Source organism: Loxodonta africana, chromosome 5, assembly GCF_030014295.1.
Source record: "Loxodonta africana isolate mLoxAfr1 chromosome 5, mLoxAfr1.hap2, whole genome shotgun sequence".
Taxonomy (NCBI): domain Eukaryota; kingdom Metazoa; phylum Chordata; class Mammalia; order Proboscidea; family Elephantidae; genus Loxodonta; species Loxodonta africana.
In genome coordinates this window covers 101151987-101178703 of record NC_087346.1, presented here as the reverse complement: position 1 = coordinate 101178703, position 26717 = coordinate 101151987, and the positions used below count along the sequence as shown (strand labels likewise).

The window sequence follows — 26717 nt, the reverse complement described above, 5'->3', positions numbered from 1 at the left end:
TGATTGCAAATTCTCATAGGTTAGAATTATTTATTTTCAGAGTCCTCCACAAGAGGTTACTCTTGGGAAAAACAAAATCTGTTAGGTTATCTACATTATGCTTATATCTTTGAGCTATGCTTGCAGTGCTGGGTTTTCTTCAACATTTAGATAACATAGTTTATTAGGGCTAAAAGAGGAAAGGAATACAGGTGAAGGATTGAATTTGAAATCAAATGTTTCTTCCTTTGGTACTGATAAGACATGGTGAGGGCATGGCAGGTCGGGACTGCATGCCTTTTGGCGCTGTTCTGTCTTTGTATCTTAAACATGTTACCTTTTTAAAAAACTTTATTATTTTGAGATAATTTCAAAGTTAGAGAAAGTTCTAAGACTAGTACAAAGAACTCCTATAAGCCATTCATCTAGATTTTCTAGTTGTTAACAATTTACCATATTTGCCTTATTCATTCTCTCCCCTTTCCTTCTCTTTCTCTTTCTTAACCATTTGAGAGTAAGGTGCAGACGTGAAGCCACATTACTGTTTAGTTGTTCAGTGTGTGTTTCCTAAAAACAAGAATGTTCTTCACAGTACAACCATCAAATTCAGGAGGTTAACCTTGTTACCTATCTAGTCCATAGTTCCTAATTCAGATTTTGCCAGTTAGCTCAGTAATGTCCTTTATGGGTCTGCAGTCTAATCCAGGATCATGCATTGCATTTAGTCACATGTCTCTTTAGTCTGTTTCAGTCTTGAACAATTTCTTAGTCTTTCCTTGTTTTTCATGACCTTGACATTTTTGAAGAGTTCAGGCCGGTAACTTTGTACAGTGTCTCTCAATTTTAGTTTGACTGTTGTTTCCTCATGATTGATTGTATGAATTTCTGGCAGGACTGGCACGGAAGTGTTGTTCTGTTCTCAGTGCGTCCTATCAGGAGGCACATGCTGTCAGTTTTCCAGTTATGAGTTATTTGAACTTTTACCACGTGATTAAGATGGTGTCTGCCAGGTTTCTGCATTTTTTGTTAATTATAAGTATTTTGTACTTGTTATTAGTTACCGTTGAGTGGGTCCCAACTCATGGTGATCCCATGTGTTACAGGGTACAACTGCTCCATAGGGTTTCCTTGGTTGTAATCTTAATGGAAGCGGGTTGCCAGGCCTTTTCTCCTGTAGAGCTGCTGGGCGGGTTTGAACCTTTAGGTTAGAAGTCGAGCACAAACCGTTTGCACCACTTACGTGGACCTTTAGTACTTATTAGGAAGTAATTAATAAATCTTTTTCTGAGGAGATACTTTGAGGTGATGTGAATATCCCCTTCCCTATCAGACTTTTAGCCCTTAGTTTTACTATTGGTAATCGTTTTCTGATTCCACCATTCCTTACGATTTGATGCTCAAATTGTCCCAGATTTGACCAGTGGGAGCACTTTCAGTATGACTCCTGATAAGTCCTCATTATTCTTTAAGTACTTCCTTATGTTTTTTCTCGTCCTATACTTTCTGTGCCCTAAACTTTGACTCAGCCATTCTCCTTTTAGTGGAGGATAGTTGAAAATCAACCAGTAAAAACCCTATGATCACAATAATTTGATCCGCAGCCCATCATGGGGATGGCACACGACCAGGCAGCATTTTGTTTCATTGAGCATGGGTTTGCCATGAGTAGGGGGTCCACTTGACAGCAGCAAAGAGCAATAGTATTTAGAAACCAAAATCTGGGTGCTAGGTATGTTCGTTGTTATTAGAATGTTACCGTTTCTGGGTCCTTTCAGCTAATAGAGCTAGGAAATACATGTATGCCTGCACGTAAATACATATACACATCTGTATCTATTTTTATATCTCTATATATTTAATTATCAGGAGTTCAGACCAGTACCACTCGTCCCTGTCCAACATCGTGGAGTTTATTCTAGAACTCTATTCTCCAACAGAGAGAAACCTGGCTTCCATTGCCTTCCATATTTACCTGTTTGCTCAGTCTGCTGATGTAACCAGTCTCCTGATCATTCCGGTTGAATTCTTGGTCCTGGCCCTGCCAGACATGTCAGCATGTCAAATTCAAAGCTTGACCTGGGGAAAGGGCCAATCATGTTATCCCAAGGAGTGCCTTTTTGATTGGTATAAATCCTATTTCTGTAGTGGAGTATGATACCTTGGTCAGCAAGTCCTCTGGGAGTAATGAGCCTTGTGGTAAAAGTTAGCCTTAAAGTGGGTCAGGGGACTTTAGAGCCTCCTCAGTGCTGAGCTGCGGCCTCTAAGTGGGTGAGGAGAAAGCGACAGAAAGAAATTCCCATAGGTATGCCTGAACCTGGCTGACAGGTGGGTTGTAATCCTATGTTTCATGTGTATATTATAGTCCTTGAGTCCACAAATAGGTATTTTTAACAAAGTTACTGTTACTTATTATTGAGCGTTCAACTGTGTGAAACAGCATCCAAAGGGCTTTACGTATGTTATCTCTAAGAATCATGAGAATTTTATGATGTTTCTTCACCTCCCAAATGAGAACAATAATAGTACCTACTTCACGAAGCTTTTATGATGATTAAATGGTTAAAAACTCATGGCTCAATACCTGTTATTTAGTAAGGGAGGAATAGATGTAAACTGATGTAGTAATAGTGATAGTTTATCACCTCCATTTTACAAATGTGGAAACAATAGGAAAGGTGAAGTCATTGGCCCAAGGTTACACAACTGAAATACGTGGAGCCAGAATTTAAACTCTGATCTAATTCCAGGGCTTATGCTCTTAAGATTTTTCCTTTTGGCCAGAAGTAGGCTTTTCTCCTCCCATCTTTTCTTTCTGGTATTCTTCCCTCTTCACTGTATTGCTTCTTGAGTTTGGACTTCTAAGCTAAGAAAAAACTATTAGAAACATCATTTGGAAGTTTTCTCTTTTAAGCTAAACTTAGCTGAGGTCCCAGACTTGCCCAGATACTTTAGAATAAGGTTATGGGGTGAAGGGACTTACCTCCTGGGAGCACAGCATACCCGGGAGAAGGAAGAGGGTAGTTCCAGGCTCAAACCTAAAGCCAGGAATCAGGAGACAAGGAGCTTGGGATTGATCCCTTCACTTATTAGCCTTGGGTTCACTTATTAGCTTGGGATCATGGACAGATTATTTAGTTGGTTCTTTGTGATTTATGAGAATAGTTACGCTTACCATGTTTATGGCACAGGGTTGCTCTGAGGGTCATAAAACATGGTTTGGGGAGACACTTCATAAATGTGAAGTGACTTGCATATATAATCACTGATTATAAGAATAGATACACTGAGAATGACTGGTCTTAGGATTCCCTTTTGTTAAACATTAAATTGCAGAGTGATTGCCTCACAAATTTCCATTCCTAGAGGAGTAGACCATTTACTATGACAAAAACATCCAAGTATCTATGCACGTATGATTAAATCAAATTGATTTAAAAGAAAGGGTCAGTTTTTCTTTGTTTCCCAGATGATATGTTAATGAGTGTTCTTAAATGCACTTCAGGTATCAACTCAATTGTGGCCATTGCATCATACACTGGTTATAATCAAGAAGACTCTGTTATCATGAACCGTTCAGCTGTAGACCGAGGCTTTTTCAGGTTTGCTTTTTATAAAATTTGTCAAAACATGGATACAGTGGAAATAGAAATTTTTGTAATCAAAAAAAGTTCTTTAAAAATAAGATTGACTTGTATGTATCCAGACTTATTAGTGCTTCTGAAGGTCAGACTGAAAGACATTTTGATCTAACAGCAGATAGAAATTTTCCTGTTAAGATATTTACTCTTTTCATCTTCATTCATGAAGCTTTGTAGATGACCATGCTGTTGTGTGGATGCCTGTATATAGAGTGTAGTGTGAGGAAATCAAGCCCCCCTGCAGAAAGCGGAAGGCCTAGTGGATGGCAACAAACACCTGAAGACACTTTTTCTCCTATCTCAGGATTTTTCAGATGCTAATATTTTGAGCCATTTTTTTTTTTTAATAAGCAAATACATGTTTGCATTTAGGTAGTATAGAAACATCTAAAGAAGAATTAAAAATAAATCTGTGATCTTGGGACCCATATATAACTATTTTTAAAGTTATGCTGTGTTTTCCTTTCATTCTTTTTTCTATTATGCTTCAATTTTAGTGTCATATTGACAGACAGATTGATCTCAAATCCATGGCATATGAAGACTGGTTAAAAAAACTGGGAATTTAGAAGAGGGAATGGATTTTTTTTCTTTTCCTGTGTTGTTTCAGAGACCAGCACTAGGAGCGGGGGTAGACATTATAGCTTAATGTCAAAAACTTACCAGTGGACAATTCAAGCAGATCCTGGGGTGGTTATAAAAGTGATTAGGGTAATTCCAGTTCTGTCAGGGTTATGGGTCAAACGCTGCTTGTGTGGCTGATGTGATAGCGTTTAGGATTTTACTTTTATTCTCAATACAGTTACTGTTGTCTCAGATTCATGGTTTCAATTATCTCATCTCCCAAATATCAATGAAGTGAAAATTATTAATTATTAAGCTCTTTTATTAAAGAAAAACAGAAATTACCTTGAGAACCATGTGTTTTTAGGTCTGTTTTCTACCGGTCTTACAAAGAACAGGAGTCTAAAAAAGGATTTGATCAAGAAGAAGTTTTTGAGAAGCCTACACGTGAAACGTGCCAGGGTAAGTGATACATTTAAATTTTAGAAATCAAGGATAATTGTGTACGGCTTTCTTAATTCATTTCGTGGGTTTTTTTTTTTTTTTTTTGGTACTCATAGTTTTTATTTATTAAATAAGTACTAGTCATGATCTGCTAATTGATTTCATGACACTCTAATGGGTTATTACACAAAATTTGGGAAACAGTGGCGTAAGCAGTATGAGAGGAGTCACAGGAAAAATTCCTGAATGGAACTTGTAGTCTACTTGGGGAGAGAGAACAAACTTAACAAACAACCACAGCGTATTTTAAGATTATGATAAATTATTTGCTAAATTGTATGATGCAGTGTAAGAATGACGGAAGTTCAGCTTTTAGCGATTTTTCCGTGTTGAAGTAAACAGATCTAAGATTAAGAAGACAACTTAAAAAACACAGTTATATTGTATTTCATGTTTCTAAGGCAACTTTTTCATGTTTTTACATCTTTAAATTGAGATATATCTTAAAACTGATGATATTTTACAATCAGTATTTTCAGGCAGCTGTCATGAGTCAGTTGTCATTGCTTGTGTGTGATCAATCTTGGTTGTCATTGCTGGTGGTGACATGACTGGACAATAAAACCTTTTGCCATTTCGGTCTGTGTACCATTTGAAGAAGGAATATTTATCTTTTACTGATAAGAAATTCAGTCTCTTCTGGTAAGATCAATAAGTATCAGCATCAGAACTTCAAGAATATTGTCAGTAGTTTGGAAAAAAATCCCAGAAGCAACAATGGCACACACTTTAAAAAAAAAAAAAAAAGCTACATATACAGTATATTGTTGGTACAGAAGACGATATTATGTAGAAAACTCTCACATCTGTAACTCTGAGCCAAAATATGATTTAGGATAGTTGGACTTTAAATTCGAAGAAGTTTTGCTTGTATGTTCCTTTTTTCCTCCTAAATTTTATTTTGTTGTTGTTGACACTATACACAATAAAACAGGTACTAATTTAACAATTTTTTCGTGTACAAAGATTACATTCTTTAAATTGTGCAGCCATTCTCACTCTCCTTTTCTGAGTTGTTCCTCCCTGATTTGTTGGGTTATGTTACCTTTTTTTTTGCCATGTGGTGGTGTGTTTTCATGTCATTCTTAACCAGAAAAACCCATTGGCATCAAGCCGATTCTGACTCATAGTGACCCAGTTCGACGGAGTAGAACTTCCCCATAGTGTTTCCAAGGCTGTAAATCTTTAGGGAAACAGACTGCCACATCTTTTTCCTGTGGAGTGGCTGGTGGGTTTGAATCATCAACCTTCTGGTTAGCCGCTGAGTGCTTAACCACTGGGCCACCAGTGCTCCTTTGTCATTCTTAAGAGCTCATATTTAAGAAAATATATGTATTTGCCAATAGTATTTGCATCTAGGAGTGGGCTTGCTATAGACCTTTCCTCCTGAGCTGGTCCTGCACTGAGTAGGATATACAGGAAATCAGAGAGGTTGCATCATTTCATGGAACGCATCTCAGAGCCTCATTCTCACTTGTACTGTGTCCCTCAGCTTGTACATTTGCATGGGACCTACCCACCCCCACCCCAACTAGATTCTTAGTATGTGGTATGACTGTAATATTTGTTCACACACAGTGTTTGTAAGAATTCAAAAATAAACAGTGAGAGGATATTTAGCATTTGTTACTTCTTTTGGAAAAAACACTCTTGTTTTATTTTCTAGTTTTTATTTATTTTCACAGACATTTAAAAACTGTATATTATTTTTTATTTTATACTTCTTTTGGAAAAAACACTCTTGTTTTATTTTCTAGTTGTTATTTATTTTCACAGACATTTAAAAACTGTATATACAGTGTAAAGGATAGGATGTCCCAGAGAAGTGGGGTATCCCTGCTACAAATTTCACTCCTTGTAGCATTGCATGAAGTAAAATGTATTCTTTCTCCTTAGGCATTTTCCTGTTACTCCATTTCTAGTGAGTGGTTTTGTGTATAAGATGAAATACAAAATATCTGTGTGAGGATGTGTGTAGAGGACATAGATACTCTTTTTCATGTAATGTAGGGATCAGAAACTGGTTGCACACTTATCCAAAGTCACCTAGCAAATGTCTGTCATAGGAGAACCCAGATACCTAAGACTCAACCCAGTGTTTTTTCTTTATAGACTTTGGTATTACAGAGTTCAGAGTAGTTTATAATATTTAGAATAAGGGAATTCTGTTATTACTAAACACTGTTTATGGTGTTAGAGATTCCTGTGACTTCTCTCTGACTTGGAACTGATTCATGAGTGTGGTTTTTAATCTTTTCCTATGGTAATACCATTTCAGAAACTTCCATGTCTGTTTCCTTGCAGGCATGAGGCACGCCATTTATGACAAGCTCGATGATGATGGTCTGATAGCTCCTGGGGTTCGTGTATCAGGAGATGATGTTATCATAGGCAAAACAGTCACCTTGCCAGAAAACGAAGATGAATTGGAGAGCACTAATAGACGCTATACCAAGAGAGACTGTAGCACTTTCCTCAGAACTAGTGAGACGGGTATTGTGGATCAGGTGATGGTAACTCTCAACCAGGAAGGATATAAATTTTGTAAAATAAGGGTGAGTAGAGCTTGGTTCATGTAGCTATTTATAGAAAGTAAACCACACAGACTGAACTAACCTATTTTTATATATCTTCAGGTGCGCTCTGTTAGAATTCCACAAATTGGAGACAAATTTGCTAGTCGACATGGTCAGAAGGGTACTTGTGGTATTCAGTATAGGCAAGAGGTAGGTGTCTTTCTCACCTCTACCCCAGAGTTTTGTTGAATATTTTATTGAATTAAAATTTGTTTGACTGAAGACCCCAAAAGTGGTAAAGACTTTTTAATTGTAGTGTTTAATAAGTATACAAGCATACCATGTTGTGCGAATTCAGAATATATAGAAGTTCAGTTTCAGATTAGTTCTAGTTTTTTGTTCCATAGCTAAGAGATTTGAGTGTCCTTAAGTCTCTTTTTTACAATTTTCCTTATAGGACATGCCCTTCACCTGTGAAGGTATCACCCCTGATATCATCATAAATCCCCATGCCATCCCCTCTCGTATGACTATCGGTCACTTGATTGAATGTCTTCAAGGGAAGGTAAGAGATTTTCTTTAAAAATATAGGTTCCAAACTGATTTTTCTTAAAAAAATGATGATAGGTGATTTCACTTATTTTTGAGCTAGAGTACTTTGGAAAAAGTTTGATATTTATTTATTTTCCTGTTTTCAGATTTGTTACGATTATGCCTATTTTATTTTAGAAGTTTGCAAAGCTATGGCTAAGTCACAATTCTTGTGAAATTTATTACATCTAACCCCTACATACATACACAGTTATCCCTTTTGACTGGTTCTTTCCTATAGATGAAGAGTTATTTCATTGGTAGCTAGTTCACTGTGAACTTTATTATTTTGTAGTTATATTATTAGCTGTGAGGACGTCTTTCAGTGGAGGTTTTCTATTTTTAAGTGTCCTGTTAAGATAGAATGGCTACAGCCTAAAACATGAATGGCTTGGCTCTAGGGTATTAAAATGTAATTTTCCTTAAGCTGTCGGAAGTATTTGGGAGTTTCATTCTTTTTGTGCCTGGTTCCATGGACAGCTTCCTATTTGAAGGCTTATTATAATTATTTTTCTTTTTAGGTAAATTAGCTTATTTATAAATACTTTGTGTATGATATTAATAAAATGAACTTTAAGCTATCACAGCTTTCCCTACATGGATTTTAAGTTCAAAACCCTCTCTTTTATAGAAAGGATTTTTTTCATTGAATGTATTTTTAAAGGAAAGCAACCTTCTAACGACAATTTTGTTTTTTAAAGGTATCAGCCAACAAGGGTGAAATTGGTGATGCCACTCCCTTTAATGATGCTGTCAACGTGCAGAAGATTTCTAACCTTTTATCTGAATATGGCTACCATCTCAGGGGAAATGAGGTATCTTTGCACTGACATTAGTAATTTGTTACTTGGATTCTTTTTTGTATGCCTGTGGTTTCATTAAAAAAAAAAAAATTAAACCTTTTGTTGAAGTGTAACACATACTTATGAGACTAGCATCCAGCTCAAGGAAAAAAAAAAAAAAAAATGACCAGAACTCTCTAGGCCTGGAAGCCGTGTAGTGTACCCTTTTCTGGTCATTACCTTCTTCTTCAGAGTAACCACTGCCGAGATTCTAACACTGTAGGTTCGTTTTGTCTGTTTGATTTTATAAATGGAATGATACAGTATCTGTGTATATACTCTTCGAACTTGTTTAATATTTTTAAGTCTGCGCTTTAAAATCCGTGTCTGTTTTAGGTCCTGTACAATGGGTTTACTGGTCGAAAAATCACATCGCAAATTTTTATTGGCCCCACTTATTACCAGCGTTTGAAGCATATGGTGGATGATAAGATTCACTCTCGTGCTAGAGGACCTATTCAGATCCTTAATAGACAGCCCATGGAAGGTAGATCTCGGTAAGAATTGCATCATCGTCATCATTTAGCCCTTTATTATGGAAAATGTCAACAACTGTCAACTCATGACCAGTCATGTTTTACCCATCTCCCCCACCCAACAACCCCGGATTGTTTTTAATTGTTTAAATGTTTAATTGGTTTACTTAAATGTTAAGCAAAACCCAGATAGAGTTCCTCCTATAAATATTTCAGTATGTATCTATAAAAGAGTGGTTCTTAAATTTTTTGATCCCAGGACCCCAAAGAGCTTTTGTTTATGTGAGTTATATCTATTGATATTTTATCATATTAGAAATTAAAACTGAGAAACTTTTGAATATTAATTTATTAAAAATAACACTAATAAACCTATTATATGTTAACATAAATAACATCTTAAATGAAAAATGTATTTTCCAAATAAAAAATTTAACAAGAAGAGTGACCTTGGATTACATATTTGTGAATCCCCTAAATGAGCTGGCTTACTAAAATATAGCTGGATTCTTGTATGTGCTTCTATATTCATTCCATTTATAATATATTATTTTGGTTGAAGTATATGAGGAAAATCTGACCTTACACAGATGAGCCATTGAATAAGAGAGGTATATTTTAATAACCTTTTCAGATAATTGTGGATATTCTTTGATGCTACACCAAAACTAGACAAGTGTTAGCTTTCTAAAGGTTAATTACAATATGGTGTATTTTTGTACTTACATTAAATTTTTTTTTGAACTTCTTGTACTTAATATACTGAAATCCACTGTACTGTCTTGCACTTTGAATGGATCTTTTACCAGTGCATAATTTTATAATATCATAATTGATCCTTTGGAAAATATTGGTTCATGTAATTGAGTTATGCGGATTTTCAAATGTTAACATATTTCATTATACAAAAAAAAAAAATCACATTTGTTAATGCTACCACTCTCATTAGAAAAGTCTAAGCATTGGGAAGCTCTCAAGCCCATGGTGGTGGATATACCAAACCCAAACCAAACCCAGTGCTGTTGAGTCAATTCCGACTCATAGCGACCCTATAGGACAGAGTAGAACTGCCCCATAGAGTTTCCAAGGAGCGCCTGGCGGATTCGAATTGCTGGCCCTTTGGTTAGCAGCCGTAGCACTTAACCACTACACCACCAGAGTTTCCCGGTGGTGGATATAGGTATTCCAAAATCCTAATTTTCACTTGAAAGCTCAAATTTTATAATTATCAAGAAGTGCTTTAAAATTGTTTTTCTTGAATGGCTTACTTTGTTCATTTTCAAGAAAATAGCAGCCAAATACCTAAAGTCTCAATTACCACAGTTGATCTTTCAGTTGTTTTTTCAAGTAAAAAAGATGTTCTATGAAAAAGTGACTAGTTCCGAATTATGGAAGGGGCTTTCTTTGAGACAGCCAGCTAGCTAACTTCTGTATATGGTAGAAGTGCTTTATGAGAACATCCAACTTTGTCGTAGAATGTTAAAGAGGTATGTACTCAAGGGTCAGCATTTAATAAAACTATAATTTTTTTTTCCTACTATTTCTTCAAGGACATTCTTAAGTGAAATTGGCTTTTCTTGTCCTTCACTGCAAGTATATGACAGTGCAGACTATCACACTAATGAAGCCTGGTTCTGCTGCCTCGATTTGTGCTCAGATGCCAGCAGTCTTATTCAGTTACTTTTGCACCATCAGGGCACGTGCCAACACAGTGAAAGAGGCAAATAATATGGTTGTATTATTATAAAAATAGTTTTGACCCTTGGGAGGTCCACAGACCACACTATGAGAACTGCTACTCTAAAAGATTAGGATTAAAAAAAACAAAACAAAACTGTATTCTCATTATGTCATTAAATATCTTGTGTTCAGAGTTTCCTGATTCTCAAGTAAATTTGTAACAGTTTTGTTGATTTTAATCAGGATACAAATCGGTCTGTGCCTCACAATTGATTGATAGGTGTCTCTTTAAGTTCCCTCTCCCTCTTTTTTTAATCTATAGATTTCCCTTTAACTATTTTTTTTTTTCTTATAATTTCCTTTTTGAAGAAACTGGATTGTTTGAGCTGGAGGGTTTAATCATAGTCTGGACTTTGTTGATTGCATCCTGTGCTATGTACAACACCTTTCTCTGTCCCGTTTTCCTTGTAAATGGCTCCGTAGATCTAGAGGCTTGATAAGATTTAGAGTTTGAATTTTTTGGCGGTAATACTTCGTAGGTAGTATTGTGTTCTTCCCGTATCTGGTTGTTCTCTTTTTAAAATTTAGCAGCGGTAATGATTATTGCCTAAGGCCTTTAATTAAATAGGGACTGCAAACTGGTGAGAGTCTAATTTTATCATTCCTTCTTCATTTACTAGCTAGAGTACTTCTATAAAACCCAAAAAACCCAGAGTACGTCTATAGACAAAACCATCTCCTCAGCTGTTTGATTACTTGCTGACAGTTTATATAGTGAGGGAAGGATAAGTGTTTGGCTCTTCCCCTTTATTTACCAGCCTTCAAAATAATGAGTTGGTTCTCTAGCATCCTCCAGATGTGACCAGTGCTTTTTTTTTGTTTTTGTTTTTTTTTGTAAAATCATTATGAACTCAGTGATTTAAGCTTATTTGATATATTTTGTATAGTAAGTCCGTCAAGGAAGCCATCACCATCCACTTTCCTGGCTGTCTGAACAATGCATTTCACGTCTGTGTTGGGGAAACCTGTAATCATTCACCTGCTCTTCCCATTACTTAACACGCATTGATCATTTTAGGTTAGTTTGCCTGGGAGACTCATTTGTTGAGAAGCTGCTCTATTTAGATTGGTTCTTTTATTACTCATTTTTGAGCATAAAGTTGAATTCTAATAAGCTAAATGCTAGCGTGAGACTCTACTGCACTTCATTGTATTTTATGAGGAAAATTATATGCTGTACTTGAGATTCTAATGCTTTACTGCATTTGAGGGTCTTCTCAGGCACATCAAATAATTGTTAAACTTTTCGCCCTACCAGGTAGAGAGAATGCTAGGGTGTGAGAATTACAGCCTAGTTCTTCTCCTTGACTAGTAACAATCTTGACCTTTGCCCATAGCCAAGGTGATGTTTATAATAGAAAATAAGCACAAAGTAATCTGTTGTTTTTTCCTTAACAGTGACGGTGGCCTGCGTTTTGGAGAAATGGAACGAGATTGTCAGATTGCCCATGGAGCAGCCCAGTTTTTAAGAGAACGGTTGTTTGAGGCATCAGATCCATATCAAGTTCACGTTTGCAATCTCTGTGGAATAATGGCCATTGCTAACACCAGGACCCATACGTATGAGTGCAGGGGCTGCCGCAATAAAACCCAGGTATGTATAGCCTTTGCCGGCGGTTGATATTTGTTTAGGATATAACCATCTAGGCAGATTCAGTGTGCTGAAACAGATAAGCATTTTCACAATGTTGAGAGCACACCTCTGAAAGATTCATAGTTTTAAATGAGGGAAAAGATAAAAAATAACTTCATTTTTTGAAAAACTAGTTTTAGTGTGGTAATTTCTCTAAGCTCTTCATCTTTTACCCATTGCCGTTGAGTTGATTCAGACTCATAGCGACTCTAGAGGACAGATTAGAGCTGCCCCATTGGGTTTTAAAGGCTGTAATCTTTACGGAAGCAGACTGCCACGTGGTGCAGTGGTTATGCGCTTGGCTGCTAACCGAGAGGTCAGCAGTTTGAATCCACCAGTGGCTCTCTAGGAGAAGGATGTGGCAGTATGCTTCTGTAAAGATTATAGCCCTGGAAACCCAACAGGGCAGTTCTGCTGTTCTAGAGGATTGCTATGACCTGGAATTGACTTGATGGCAATGGTTTTTTTTTTTTTTTGGTTTTCGTCTTTGGAAACAATAAGGCCTGTTCAAGAAATTTTTAAACAGCAAGTTTTTCTTAAACCTTTTAATTGAGGCAGATGAATATAATTTATGCCTAGCAGAAAGGGTGAAGTACCAAAGGCTGTTAGGAGAAAGATTAGCCAAGGTAGCAGGATGAGTGTTACCAGCCAACTCCTTTATTCATCATCTGCAGAACTGATTCTTAACCATTTTCTGGGGTGGAGAAGTCAGGGCACTTCAGTACAGCTCTGCTAATTACTATCTGCTTTTTCTTTTCAGATTTCTTTGGTGAGAATGCCTTACGCGTGCAAACTGTTGTTTCAGGAACTTATGTCTATGAGTATTGCACCTCGAATGATGAGTGTTTAGATCTTTGAAAAAATTCTCAACAAGATACTTGTAAATATCTTTTGTATCTTGTTTCTATGATACCTTGTTTTAAAAAAACAAATATGTACCGCATTGCCCAAAAAAGCATTTTATTTGTCTTAATGATAATGCATGCTTTTCTTTCTTTGTTCTGTAAATAAACAATAAATTTTTGTAGATAGTCTTGATGTGTTATCTTTATTTTGTAATTTTTTGTGTAAAACCAGTGAATATAATTAAAGCATTAGTGGACTGGATTAAAAGAAACTGGTTATTAGACAAGAACAGGGGTTGTGGTTATCCATGACTACTTAAAGCGATGCAGCCTGATACATCCTGCAGGCTTACTGCTCAGCACTTTCACCTGTTTAAAACAAGAAAAAGATAAAAATTAGTTACTTACATGAACATGGTTGGCTTCTTAATTTTCAGGTAATTTTGTTTTTCTAACAAATGAAGATGTTAAAGTGTGGGTATAAAGGGATATATGAGTAATTGTAGAAATGATGTGCCGGAGTGGTCTGTGCGCTTTGGGCTTTATGATTTTAGATGTGGAAGACCATCTTGCTGTGCTGACCTGTTGTAAGAGATGGACCTCATCATGCAGTGAAACCTGGGAGAGCCAGAACTCCATGGGACAGCCTTGTTTTCCCAGGCCTCGTGAGTCTTCTGCCTTGGATAGGGTGCACAATCTTACCACTTTTGTTTCGCTCTCTGTTAGTGGAAAATATTTGAGTTTTCCTTCTCTGACAGGATTCTGCCTTACACGCGTTCTGGCTTTCAAAGGTTTTACTGTAGAAAACTGGAAGAGCACTTTTATAAACGAGTATGTTGAGGTCTGGAGAGGCTAAGTAACTTTCCAGTGTCATCCAGCGCTCATTCAAGATGAGACATGACACGGCTCTTAGCTGCTGCTCTAACTGGCTTGTATCATCTCCTAGCTTTACACATCTTGGCTGAAAAGAATCTGACAAACACATCTTGACTTGATATTTCGTTTTATACCACAGCTGAGTGATCCTCACGATGGGATGGTTTGACAAATGCTTATTTCTGGGATAAGTGAAAGCCAACCCAGACATCAGTCTATTAGAACTATATGAATGTAAAGTAGTGTTGCTAGGACACTGTCATGATGTGTGCTTAAGAGGAAGCCTTTTGGCAGTGAAGTGGAGGCAGAATAGAGTTGGGTTCTTGACAGTATACTGTCTTTTCTGGCTTTTTCTCATAAAGCACAGAGTGAAGGACCAGGATTGCCCACAATCATTTCCTTTTAGATGGGAATTTAGTATAGTAGTCACAGCATAAAGGAAAAATGCCATGTAGATAGAAAGTTATGGGAAATACAAGTCATTCCAGTAGAGTTTTAGGGTAAGAGAAGGTGAAGGCATCTAAGTCATAGTAAAGACATTGCATCATCCATCCAAATGTTCTTTTGGAGCCATGTGCTGTACGTTTTGATGGCATACTTCATGCTGTTGTGGATTGTTACCCTTACAGAAATTAATTAATAGCCATGTCTGGTACTTTCAGACTTGGTTCTGTTCTTTACTAAGCAAAACCACTAGTCATTTTTAAATGACGGTGGGATTTATTACTGACCTTTTTTCACTGGTATTTCATGTAAGGCATCAACCACTGTGATTTTTGCTGATGCCGAAGCCTGTCCTTGGGAATTGGAAGCATGGCACTCATATTCTCCAGCATCTTCTTTACTTAGAGGAGATACCTATGAAAGAGAAAGAATGATGGTCTTCTCTGGTATTTTTCCAGTATCTTCAATTAGGTCATCATTTCATAAGTTTTTTAAGATGTGGTAAAGTCATAGTGCAAATCTTTGTGCTAAGAGACTTAGATACAGGTATCATATTTGGTCTGTCCAGACAATTCGTACTCTGAGAAAATGTCAAAGTTTTGATCAAACTGCATAGGTGAAAAACTGGATAGGTACACATATCAGTTTGAGGGAGACCTTGGTAGGACACAAACTCTAAGTACTATCCATGAGTATCCATGAGTATCCATGAGTGTCAAAGGTCAAGTAAAATCATTATTAATCAACAATTGATAAAGATAATTAATTTAGTTCCCTGTGAGAATTTGCTTTGAAATCTCAGGGGAAAAAAATTTATTCCTGTTTATACATCCAAAAACCTCAGCTCTTCCTTCAGTTCCCTCTGGAAGAGAAGCTTCAGTCCTGTGGAAGGGCTGTTCCCCAGGGATGGAAGATTAACTCCCAGGATGGCAGCACACTGGGCACCTTTGTGTAATCCTCACAATCAAGTCCTCAGCAGCTCTTGGAACTCACCAGCACCCAGCCAGTTACTTCATGCTTCTCTGGGCCTCCCCGAGTCTGAATGGCCAGGTTGTCCCGGTCACCAGGCAAGAGTTCTGTCCTTTGAACTCCATAGTGACCCCTTTTAACCTGCAAAAACAAAAGGAAGTAGTCTCAGTTCTCTGCACTGAATCGTCAATCTAGAAGTGGCCACACTTCCTAGAATTGCACAGGGTGTACATCAGATTGTAAACCAGCATCTACTCACGTACTACCCTTTCCTGAATACTTGTCAAATACAGATCCTTTGTATTTCTTCCTTCCAGTTTCCCTCTAAGCTTATATATTTTAAGTTCATAGATTTTTCTGCATGTTTGGGGACTACACATGGCCATACTTTCCTGCCCCTGGCTATCATCATTCCTTGTACCCTTGTAAATTCTGCTTCTAGGACCAGGCCTTTTCTTGCCAGCCCTGCTTGTTTAACTGACAAACTGTGTCACCAGTGCTAGGCTTGATGCTTGGAACCTCATGTGGGAGACCAAGTCCAGGGGACTGACTCTTCCTACGGCAGCCTTATCAGTGGGAAGAGTAGGTGGAACCCAAAGCCAATACTATGACTTCGTTTTTGAGGACTAAAGATTAATCAAATAATTTACTAAAGCCTTAAGAGCAAAAATGCCTGCCACATGTGCTGATGTCATTATTCCCTGGTGACAAAACTTGGTGCCTTCCCTTTGCATCATGATGAGATTCAAAAGAATGGGTTAAGAAGAAATTCAGTTTCCTTGGTTCAAGGCCAATAATAGTGAATATTGTCCTAATTATCCCCCTCATTTAAAAATGCAAACTATGTTCATTATATAAACTTTGGAAAATATATACAAATATATAGAAAAATAAAATTTACCTATAACCTCTTCATGCATATACATGTAGCATAAATTTCTAGAAGTGGAATTGCTGAGTCACAGGGTACAAATATTTAAGCCCCACCCCAGCCCCGTTGTTGTGGAGTTGATTCCAACGCATGGCACTGCATGTCAAAGTAGAACGGCGCTCCATAAAGCTTTTTTAAATAATTTATTTCATTTTTTGTTTTTGCGCATACACACTGTAGAACATACATAAGTATGTTTTCAGTGGCTGATTTTTGGGAAGCCAATCACCAGGCCTTTCTCCTGAGGCACCTCTGGATGGACTAAACCACCAGCCTTTTGGTTAGCAGCTGAGCGAGTTAACCGTTTGCACCATCCAGGTACTCCTGCTTTTGGTGATGGTGGCTTTTTTACAAAAAAATTCAGAGGATACATGAAGTTTATCCCATCCCAGCCCAGGCCTCCTTCAAGAGGCAAGGTCATGTTGGTTTGAAATTAGGAAAAAGGGTTTACAGTCTCCAAAAGGTAGTTTCCTTTTCATTTCCTTCTATAATAAAGCAAATCTTGTTAACGATGACTAGATCATAGTATGTGTTTTTTGTACAGTCTGTATCAGTGTCATTTCTCCAGTGTGTGATCTAGGCCCACTCCTACCCTGTGCTGTTATTTAGCTGCTGTCGCTCAGCTTCAAACCTGTCCTTCTATCTTCTCTGCTTTATGATGCCAGGGCTGGGGCTCTGCAACCATGTGTGATCGAGGCCAACTCCCACTTCTGGAAAAATACCGAGTATTACTGATTTAGAATGCCTCTTATTTTTTCCCCTCCTTGGGATTATCCTATATTGCTGCTACTAGAGAAAACCAGGCAATTTAGTGTTTTTCTCATGTGAATGCCATGAACACAAACATAATTACTCAACAGGCATCTTTCTCCTTCAGTTTCCCAAGGAGCTGACAGAAACAGTTTATGTCAGAGCAAATTTTGAAAGTTATTTGTTACAGTTCTTGATAATACTTTAAGAATAATATTAGCCAAGCTAATATTTATTTACTGAGATTCAGAACCCTTTAAGGGTTTTATGTAAGTGTGACCAAAGCAGAAAGATCAGAAACCTACAGCATAGAAATATTGAACCTTAGCTAATGAGCTGTTGATCCTTAGATCCTACGCCTCGTAATAAAGAGCATTTTATGCTAATTAGCCTGATACACTATTTACAGTGTTCCTGTCAAGTATTTGATTAGAAAATGAGTACTTAACAGATGTCATGATATATTTTAATTGCTATATTATAAAAAGTTATACACCACGTAGAATACATATAGAAAAAGGTGTCAATTTTTATATGGCCTGTGTAAGGGGAGATTTAAGTGTTGATAAACATGTGATTTCCAGTTAAAAAAAAAAGTGCAGGCTGAGAAAAGTGGCTTCCAAGATAATTTTACAGATGTGCAGTGCGCTGGAAGTGCCTCCAAGTCTGAACCTTAGAAATCCCTAGGCTGGAAAAATTGCCAGATGGTTGCTGCGCATTGTGACGGTAGGGGGAGAGTCACAGGGGGCCCAGGAAGTCCTCAGCGTGCTCTGGTTGTATTTTATTTGATTTTGGCCCTTTCTTCTTTTTGTATGTGTGCATCTATTGATACAAATTGACCTCTGAGCACTGCTTTTGCTGTGTCCCAAAGGTTCTGATAGGAAGTGTTTTCATTCTCCTTGGATTCTATGAATTTCTTTATTCCCTCCTTAATGTCTTCTATAACCCAGTCTTTTTTGAGCAGGGTATTGTTCAGTTTCCAAGTATTTGATTTCTTTTCCCTGGTTTTTCTGTTACTGATTTCTCCTTTTATGGCCTTGTGGTCTGAGGAGATGCTTTGTAATATTTTGATGTTTTGGATTCTGCTAAGGCTTGCTTTATGACCTAATATGTGGTCTATTCTAGAGAACGTTCCATGTGCACTAGAAAAGAAGGTATACTTGGCTGCTGTTAGTGTTCTATATATGTCTATGAGGTCAAGTTGGTTGATTGTGGCATTTAGATCTTCTGTGTCTTTATTGAGCTTCTTACGGGATGTCCTGTCCTTCTCTGGTTGTATTTTAGTTGCAACAAAACCTTTCTGAAACCTGCTATCGCTAACTTAGGGAAGAAGGGGTAATGATTACAGGAACACGATGGATCTGTCTGATTCCTACAGGTTAATACATTTCTAGGGGGTCAGTGAATTTCAGGGAAACTTCAAAAGACATTTATGCAGCGTAGAATATATATGCTATGTCTTTTTGGTGAATTTTTAGAAGAGTTTTACAGTCACTGTAAATAAGTAAAAGACAAAATGATTGTCTAGGAGAAAATATAACACAGGATAAAGGGTCCAAATCTCTAACGTAAAAGAAGATACAGTCTGATAATAACAGGAAATAATCCAATGGGAAAGCAGGTAAAGGATATGAGCAGGTAATTCACAGAAGAACCCAAATGAGAAAAGATTCTCAATGTCGCTAGTAGTTAGGGAGGGAGACCTGGTGGCACAAACGGTTTGTGAGCAGCTGCTAACCCAAAGGTTGACATTCCAAATTCACCCCAGTAGATCCGCAGAAGAAGCCTGGTGAAATGCTTCCATAAAGATCATTGTCGTCAGGTGCCGTCGAGTCGATTACGGCTTACACTGACCCCCGTGACGGAGGGGAACTGCCCTATCATGTTTTCTTGGCTGTAAACTTCACGGAAGCAGACCACCAGGTCTTTCTCCTGTGGAGCTGCTGGGTGAATTCAAACCACCAAGGGAAGTGTGGGGACTTTTTAACTCTTTATATATCTTTGAGTGGTTTCTCTTTGTTATCATTATACTATTTTTAATTAAAAAAATAAGAATAGTCTTAAAGGTCATGAAAGCCCTAATATGAACAAACGTTCAGGCCGGAGAAGACAGAATTGAACAGAAAGGCTGTCAGTCTCGGAAACATCCGAGTGCTTAGAAGGAATTCTTGGTGTTTTGCCCTCCCTGCAAGCATCATTTCTGCCTCACCAGGGCTAAGTTTAATGTGGCTATTTCAGTTTATTTTCCCATCTCAAAATGTTGCCCTTGGAATCTTTATAGGTTAGAGGTTTGCTGAAAAAGTATGGGATTTGCTGAAAAGGTTTGGGATTTGTTGGCATCAGCAAGATAATAGCTACTGGTAAGAAAGTACAGAGCACTCACCAGGCTGTGCCAACCACAAGAATTACTGCTTTATCCTGAGTATCTCAGAGAGGGGGCTCTGAAGTAGCAGAAAGGCTTACCTTATTCGTTCTGCTGTTGCTAAGAACTCTAGAGGAAGAAAGCCATGCTACCTTCTTTGGATCTCAGTTTCCCTGTTTAACAAGTTGGGATTCTAATATTCATTTATATCCAAAAAATAGTTCCATGCTTAAATTTGAGACAACACGTGATCTTAAATATAAGTGTATATTCTTAAATTTCATCACAAAGAGAACGAGGATAAAACAAACAGCCTGCTGAATTATTTAGTTCAGTGACTTTCAAAGGTTTTTGACAAGGTATTTTACACTGCTATCTGGAATATATCAAACTAAAGTTCTGTGAAATGACACTCTTATAAATGTGATGCCTTAAGATATTTTCTAGTCTATTCTCTTTTTTTATTGTGGCAAATACATATGTAGTAAAACACGTGCCATTTCAACATTGTTCACATGTACAATTCAATGACATTACTTACGTTCCCCATGTTCAACTATCACCATCAGGTGTTCCCCAATTTTCCCATCACCCGGAACAGAAGGTCCGTGTCTCCTAAGCATTGAGTCCTTCTCCCTCTTGCCCCATTTTGTTCTTTTTCTTTAGCAGAAAATACTGGTTGTGATCCCTACACGGATTTCAGGGCTCACTTATTGGTCATGGTCTGCAGTTTGAAAAACACTGCTTTGGCTCATGCACGAGGCAAATCACATCGGGAAGGCAGAGGTAAATTAGCTGAGCATAGCAGTTGGGTTTTTGCTTGTTTCTGGCAAGTCTGTAGAAAGTTATTTTCTTCTTCCTGGTCTCTGCTCCCAACTGAAGCCTCAGAGTTGACAGTAAGTAATCGTGGTGCTTTTGGACAGCCCTGAGAACAAATGCTCAGGGAAGCCCATGGGATCTGCCCCATTCAGTCCCAAAAGCTTATAGGCAAATATTCCCAAGGCTGATTTAGCCCTTTGGTATGTGTGTACTTCAGCTGGGGTGGGGCAGAGCAAGGACTGAAGAAGTTATTCTCTGCCAAGATTTGTCAGTAAGGTCACATGTGTCAGGACACTTCAGTCCCCCTGGCTTCTCATTGTGTAAGTATCTCTAGGGAATTGCAGCAGTCTTTTACGGGTATTCCTTGGAAAAGTTCCTCCACCTCCCTCTGCCCCGCCTCCCTCCCCCCCCCCCAACGAGCAAACCGCCCGCTCCCCGCTGCCATCGAGTCGATTCCCACTCATACGAGCAAACCAGTAGCCTCCAAATAAGCAATGAGGAACATCAGCAGCTTTCTGGTCCACGGGCTGCATTTTGGCTCTTCATTGCTCCCATTAACAGAGGTTTCAGCTGGAGAGGATAGTTGTAATATAGCTGGGGTTGTCTCTGCCCGCTGCCCACCCGGACTTCACTCCAACCAGGTTGTTCCCACGGGGGTGCCAATCTCAGTGGCTGCACCCCTCTGGCCGCATGGGGGCGCCAGAGGCTGGCAGGTGACCCACCCTGGGTCAGAGCCCTTCAGTGGGCTCTGTACAGTGCAACGGAGAGGGGAAGCCCTTTATTTCCTCTGGAGTCTTCAAGCTGTAATGATAATGTGAGCTTGGAGCTGCTAGTAACAATATGGTCCACTGTGTGGAGGAAGATTTCTGAAGTAGAAGAAGTTGAAACCAATACACTGAAAGCAGAGTCAAGAGTCCCGAAGACATTGTTTGTGTTCCTGGATGCAGTTGTCCTTGAGGCTGGGTCAACCTGTTTTTGTTTTTTTCCCCTAAGCCCGTTTGAAGTGAGTTTCTACAACTTGCAAGAGAAAGAAATTTCTGACTACAGGAGCCCAAAAACCCCGGAGTTCCAGAAGTTGCTCCTCTGGTCAGACATCAAGCAAACAAATTAATCAAGAGACCATTATCCATCTTAGAGCTCCCTGGAGGAGTAAACCAGCTCAAATGTGGTGTCTGTTTACACCACATGACATAAACTAGACTTCCTCTGTTTTTGAAAACAGAAGATTAGGTTCCTTTGGAATTCAAGAATTTGTGCTTTATTCTTGCTGTGAAACTTTGGTACATAAATTCTTTGCAGATTTCCTCTTTGATAGAATTAGTTTGATAATTTTTACTTCATAGGATTTTTGGGAGGCTTAAATGAGTCAAACTGTAGAAAAAAGGACAAAAATCTAAAACAATATATTATACAATTGTGAGGTATTATTTGATCTGGCAAATGAGTGTTTTCTTTTCCCTTCTACAGTCATGCTTAGAATGTTGTCCTTCAAATGTGAAGATAATGTTACTAGATAATGCTACTCAAAGGGAAAATTTCCAGGATCAGTAGCTAATATCTACTGAGTGCTAACTATGCATTTGGCAATGAGTCAAGTGGTTTTAACGGCCTTGTCTTACTTAATCTTTACAATAATTATCTGCTACTTTTATTGTACAGAGGAGAAAACAGGCTTAGAGCAGTGAATCTCGGCTGTGGATAATTTTCACCTAGGAAACATTTGACAATGTCAGGCGATGTTTTTTGATTACCACAACAGTGAGGGTGGGATGGGTGCTACTGGCACCTAGTGGGTAAAGGTCAGGGATGCGGCTAAACATCCTACATTGTACAGAACAGCCCCCCACGAAGAAGAATTATCTGGCCCCAAATGTCAATAGTGCCAAGGTTGAGAAACCTTGGCTTAGAAACCAGCTAACCTGTCTAAGGGATTCACACTCTTAGCCGCTATGTTACACTGTCTGCACTGGGGACACACACACACATGCACATGCACCCTCACATATGCATACACACACTTACACATGTGCACTCACCCACACACATACACTCACTCACAAGCTGGGTTTGGGTGTTCAGCATTTTAGTTCTTCCAGTTCCTAAGGTTCCCTGCTAGGGCACTGCTAACAGAAAGTAACAGAAGCAGGGACTATTTTCCAGGTAGGGAAAAAGGTTCCATGGATTCAAGGAGGTGTCTCTAAGATTGCCATAATGCTTTGCCTTTAAGGAACAGCAGGCAATGGACCAGGGGAAGAATTTTAGGCTATTATCATTATTATATTAAAAGCTTGTCAGCCTAGGATGCCTTCCTGAAATCTGTGCCACCAACCTTGTTCCAGATGAGGACAGGAGTTGGGATTCCGATGACCTCACAGCTCAAGTACACCTGGGCACCAGTCACATTCCAGATGTCCTTGGGGGGGGTCACAATGGAAGGACCTACGAGAGAGGGCACAAAGCCATCTTTGAAACAGTCTTAACATTAGTCAGCATCCTAGGAAGTCAATGTTTGATTATGTTATGAGGTCATCCCTTCTGGATTGTTTGAAGCAGATTTCAAAGACCAGACTGACTTCTCCCTGCCACTGGCATGATTTTAAAATATGCTTTGGGGATGCATCAATCTAAATACACAAAAACAATTAGGAAGAAACATTTGTTGTTTATAAAATTTTCTTCTCCCCCAAACCACGCTCAAATGAGTTTTAGTTTATCAGCTGTTTGGCATTACCTGGGATTTTTCCATTAATATTGTAAAATTTTAGTTTCAAAATGTTTAGTGGTTTTTTTTTTTTTTTACACCGGTATTTCTATTTTGGGGTGGGCAACCAAAAACAATTACTTAGGTAATTAAAGAAAAAAAAATTAAGAGAGAGTTTACTCCCTTTATAGGGAGTAGATTCTGGGTGGTTGGTACCCAGAAAAGTCAGAAGTCCCTGCCTCAGAAGCGTAGAAGCTAAGACTGACAAGCTGATGAGGATAAGGCAGAGGTGGTAACTTCCATCAAGCGGGAAAAAGTAGAGTGCCCTGTGCCCTGGGGACCGAAGAGGGCACCTTGGACAGAAGTGTCCTGGGCATCAAAGAAGATGGTGGAAGGGTCCTTCCAGCTGGAGGAGGCAGTGAATAAAAGAGAAGCAGTGGAGGCTCGAGCTTACCCAGAGGCACCTGGGAAGAAAGGCCTGGCAGTCTACTTCTGAAAGATCACAGCCATTGAAACCCCTATGAACACAGTTCTGCTCTGACACATATGGGGTCCCCATGTGTTGGAACTGACTCGACAGCAACTGGTTTAATCCTGGGTTTGGCAAATTACAGCCCGTGGACCAAATCTGTCCTGCCACCTGTTTTTGTACGGTCCATGAACTAAGAATAGCTATATGTTTTTAAATGGTTGAAACAAAAAAATAAAAGAACATGTAAAAATTATATGAAATTAAAATTTTAACGTTCATAAATTAAAGTTTTATTGGAACATAGCCTCACACTCATTACATATTGTCTGTGGCTGCTTTTGTGCCACAACAACAGAGTTGAGGAGTTGCGACTGAGACTGTATGGCCTAAAACAGTGCCTATCTGGTCCTTTACAGAAAAGGCTTGCTGATCATTGCTCTGATCAACTGAAGGGTCACAAATGGCCAAATAAGATATTAACGGAAAGCACGAGGACTTCAGTCCTTTACGCATTACCTGCAATTGATGCAAATAAAACACTGGATGATTTAGGGCTCAGCTCTGAAACACACCATGTTAGCAGCCAACAGATACTGAAAGAGCATGTGTTTGCTTACTGTGCGTTTCGGTGAGAGGCCAGCTCCCCAACGTCTATGCTAGAAGAGATCTGCGCACCTACTCTTTGTTGTTGTTAGTTGCTGTCGAGTCAGATCTGACTCATGGTGACCCTGTGTGTAACAGAATGAAACACCGCCCAGTCCTGAGCCATCTTCATGACTATTGGTACGTTTGAGTCCGTTGTTGTCGTGACTGTCTCAATCCATCTCGTTAAGGGTTTCCCTCATCTTTGCTGACCCTCCACTTTACCAAACATCATGTCCTTCTCCAGTGATCAGGCCCTCCAGATGTGTCCAAAGTAAGCGAGTCAAAGTCTCTAACAGTATCCTAATTTTTGACAATAGACCACCAGGCCTTTCTTCCTAGTCTGTTTTAGTCTAGAAGCTCTGCTGAAGCCCATCCACCATGGGTGACCCTCTGATATTTGAAATACCAGTGCCATTGCTTCCATCATCATAGCAAAACACAAAATGACAAAATGACCGATGGGTGGTGGGCCTACTTCTTAGTGAGTAATTAGGATTTTGAGGGCTCTGGTTGGTGGTACAGTGGCTAAGTGCTTAGCTGCTAACTGGAAGATTGATGGTTCAAACCTATCAGCTGCTCTACAGAAGAAAGATGTGGCAGTCTGCTTCCATAAAGATTTACAGCCTTGGAAACCTTACAGGGCAGTTCTATTCCTAAAGGGTCGCTGTGAGTTGGAATTGAGTCAACAGCAATGGATTTGGTTTAATTAGTATTTCATTTCTGCTAATTCTGAATGCCAGGGGCCTTCAGAGAGACTTGGAACAGTCCACAAAGGAGTGGAAGTAGAGCTGGGAGCTTGGGTCCCATGGATGCCTCAGCAGACAACTCCAGAACCCAACTTTGCCCTTACTCTATACTCAACAACTATTTCTTGAACGAAGAAGTTAATTATTCCTTCTGAATTTCAGATCTCTGCTGTCTTGGATCTCTGAGCCTAGTAAAACATCTCCTGCAGGGTCATCTTGCATCAGAGCCCTGGGAAAGGACAATATCCCCTTTTGGCCTGGAAAATTTTCTGGCATAATCAGCATTCCAAGGACACAAAGTCCCCCTTTTTGCAACAGACTATTTCCAGCGCACGATTAATTTCTTGAAACAGAAAGGAAATGACCCCAGCGTCCAAGATTTTCCCACCCATCTAAAATATCAGACGCTGATTTTTTTCTTTTTTTAATCCTTCGGGGTATTTTTATTTTTTCCCTTTGTAAGAATGTACAAAACAATCGAAGATTTGAAATCTTTAAATATATTTCATGCTTCCTTCCCTCCAAACCACAGGTCCAAATAAAAAGCATATATCTTGGCCAGGGGTCTTGGCTTTTCTGTCACAAACGTGGGTGTGTGAGCACAGCAGTGCTGTATTTATGTCTGTTTCTGGCTCTGTCTCAGACATTTCCTGGCGTGGATGTACCAATACAGGACCCAGCAAAGGGCTAGGCTGGCCTCACTCCATCCCGGGCTTCCTCAAGGGTCGTGTGACCCCAAGGACTTGGATACCACATAACTGGATCTGTCTGTACATTGAACTACTTTTGCCCACCTCTTGGAGGGCCCCCATGCTGCTCTGTCCTCCTTCCCACACATGAACTTGGCAGGATGACCTCAAAGCTCAGGGGATGTCTAGAAATTGTTCTGAGAAGAATATACCAGTGTTCAGAGATTTGGAGAGGCTTGGGAACAAAGCTGCTTCTCAAAATCCAAACCACACAAGGAATGCAAGATGTTTTCACGGTGAGGATGTGAGTCTTGCAAAAGACCATTTATTTTAACCTGCTGTCATCTCTGTCTAGTCAGTGCAGGTAGCAAGTCATCAGCCTGTTTCCAGGAAGTAGCTTCCGGAGTGCATGTGGATAAATTCCAGCCTGACTTTCTGTCAGATATCTTGAAGACATGTTATGAATTCTTCCCATTTCATAATTTTTAAATATATGTTTTTAATCTTAACATGGAGGGGCAGTGGTAGAATTCTCGCCTTGCATGCAGGAAACACGTATTTGAGTCCTGGCCAACGCACCTCATGTGCAGCTACCACCCAACCATCAGTGGAGGCTTGCATGCTGTTATATGCTGAACAGGCTTCAGCAGAGCTTCCAGACCAAGACAGCCTAAAAACAAGGCCTGGTGATTGACTTCTGAATCAGCCAATGAAAACTGTCCAACACAACGGTCTGATTCCATTGTGCACGGTGTTGCCATGAGTCAGGGGCGACTTGACAGCAGCTAACAACAATGATTTTAATACAGTCCAGTTCATCAAACCTTTCTTTTTTGGTTAGTGCTTTTTTGTGAAATTTTTAAAGAAATTTTTGCCCAGCCTATAGGGATCGCCTATATTTTCTTCTATAATCTTTATGGTTTTACCTTTTACATTGAAGTTTGTGATCCATCTTGAATTAATTTTTATGGATGCTGCTAGGTAG

The 26717-nt window shown here is 39.0% G+C and overlaps 2 protein-coding genes across 2 annotated transcripts in view; one reads left to right on the top strand and one right to left on the bottom strand.

Moving 5' to 3' along the window:
* The window catches only part of POLR2B (RNA polymerase II subunit B), a 52198-nt gene extending 38688 nt beyond the window's left edge, over positions 1–13510 (top strand). Inside the window, exons 17-25 of the mRNA XM_064285757.1 lie at positions 3482–3578; positions 4549–4643; positions 6990–7240; positions 7322–7411; positions 7659–7766; positions 8494–8607; positions 8971–9131; positions 12249–12444; positions 13244–13510. Coding sequence (XP_064141827.1) covers positions 3482–3578; positions 4549–4643; positions 6990–7240; positions 7322–7411; positions 7659–7766; positions 8494–8607; positions 8971–9131; positions 12249–12444; positions 13244–13333 — 1202 coding nt within the window. The 3' untranslated portion in view covers positions 13334–13510. The remainder of the gene's footprint in view (positions 1–3481; positions 3579–4548; positions 4644–6989; positions 7241–7321; positions 7412–7658; positions 7767–8493; positions 8608–8970; positions 9132–12248; positions 12445–13243) is intronic.
* The window catches only part of IGFBP7 (insulin like growth factor binding protein 7), an 84114-nt gene continuing 70823 nt past the window's right edge, over positions 13427–26717 (bottom strand). The window contains exons 2-5 of the mRNA XM_003415897.3: positions 22809–22918; positions 15642–15758; positions 14936–15062; positions 13427–13697 (exon numbers count right to left, since the gene is read on the bottom strand). Coding sequence (XP_003415945.1) covers positions 13678–13697; positions 14936–15062; positions 15642–15758; positions 22809–22918 — 374 coding nt within the window. The 3' untranslated portion in view covers positions 13427–13677. The remainder of the gene's footprint in view (positions 13698–14935; positions 15063–15641; positions 15759–22808; positions 22919–26717) is intronic.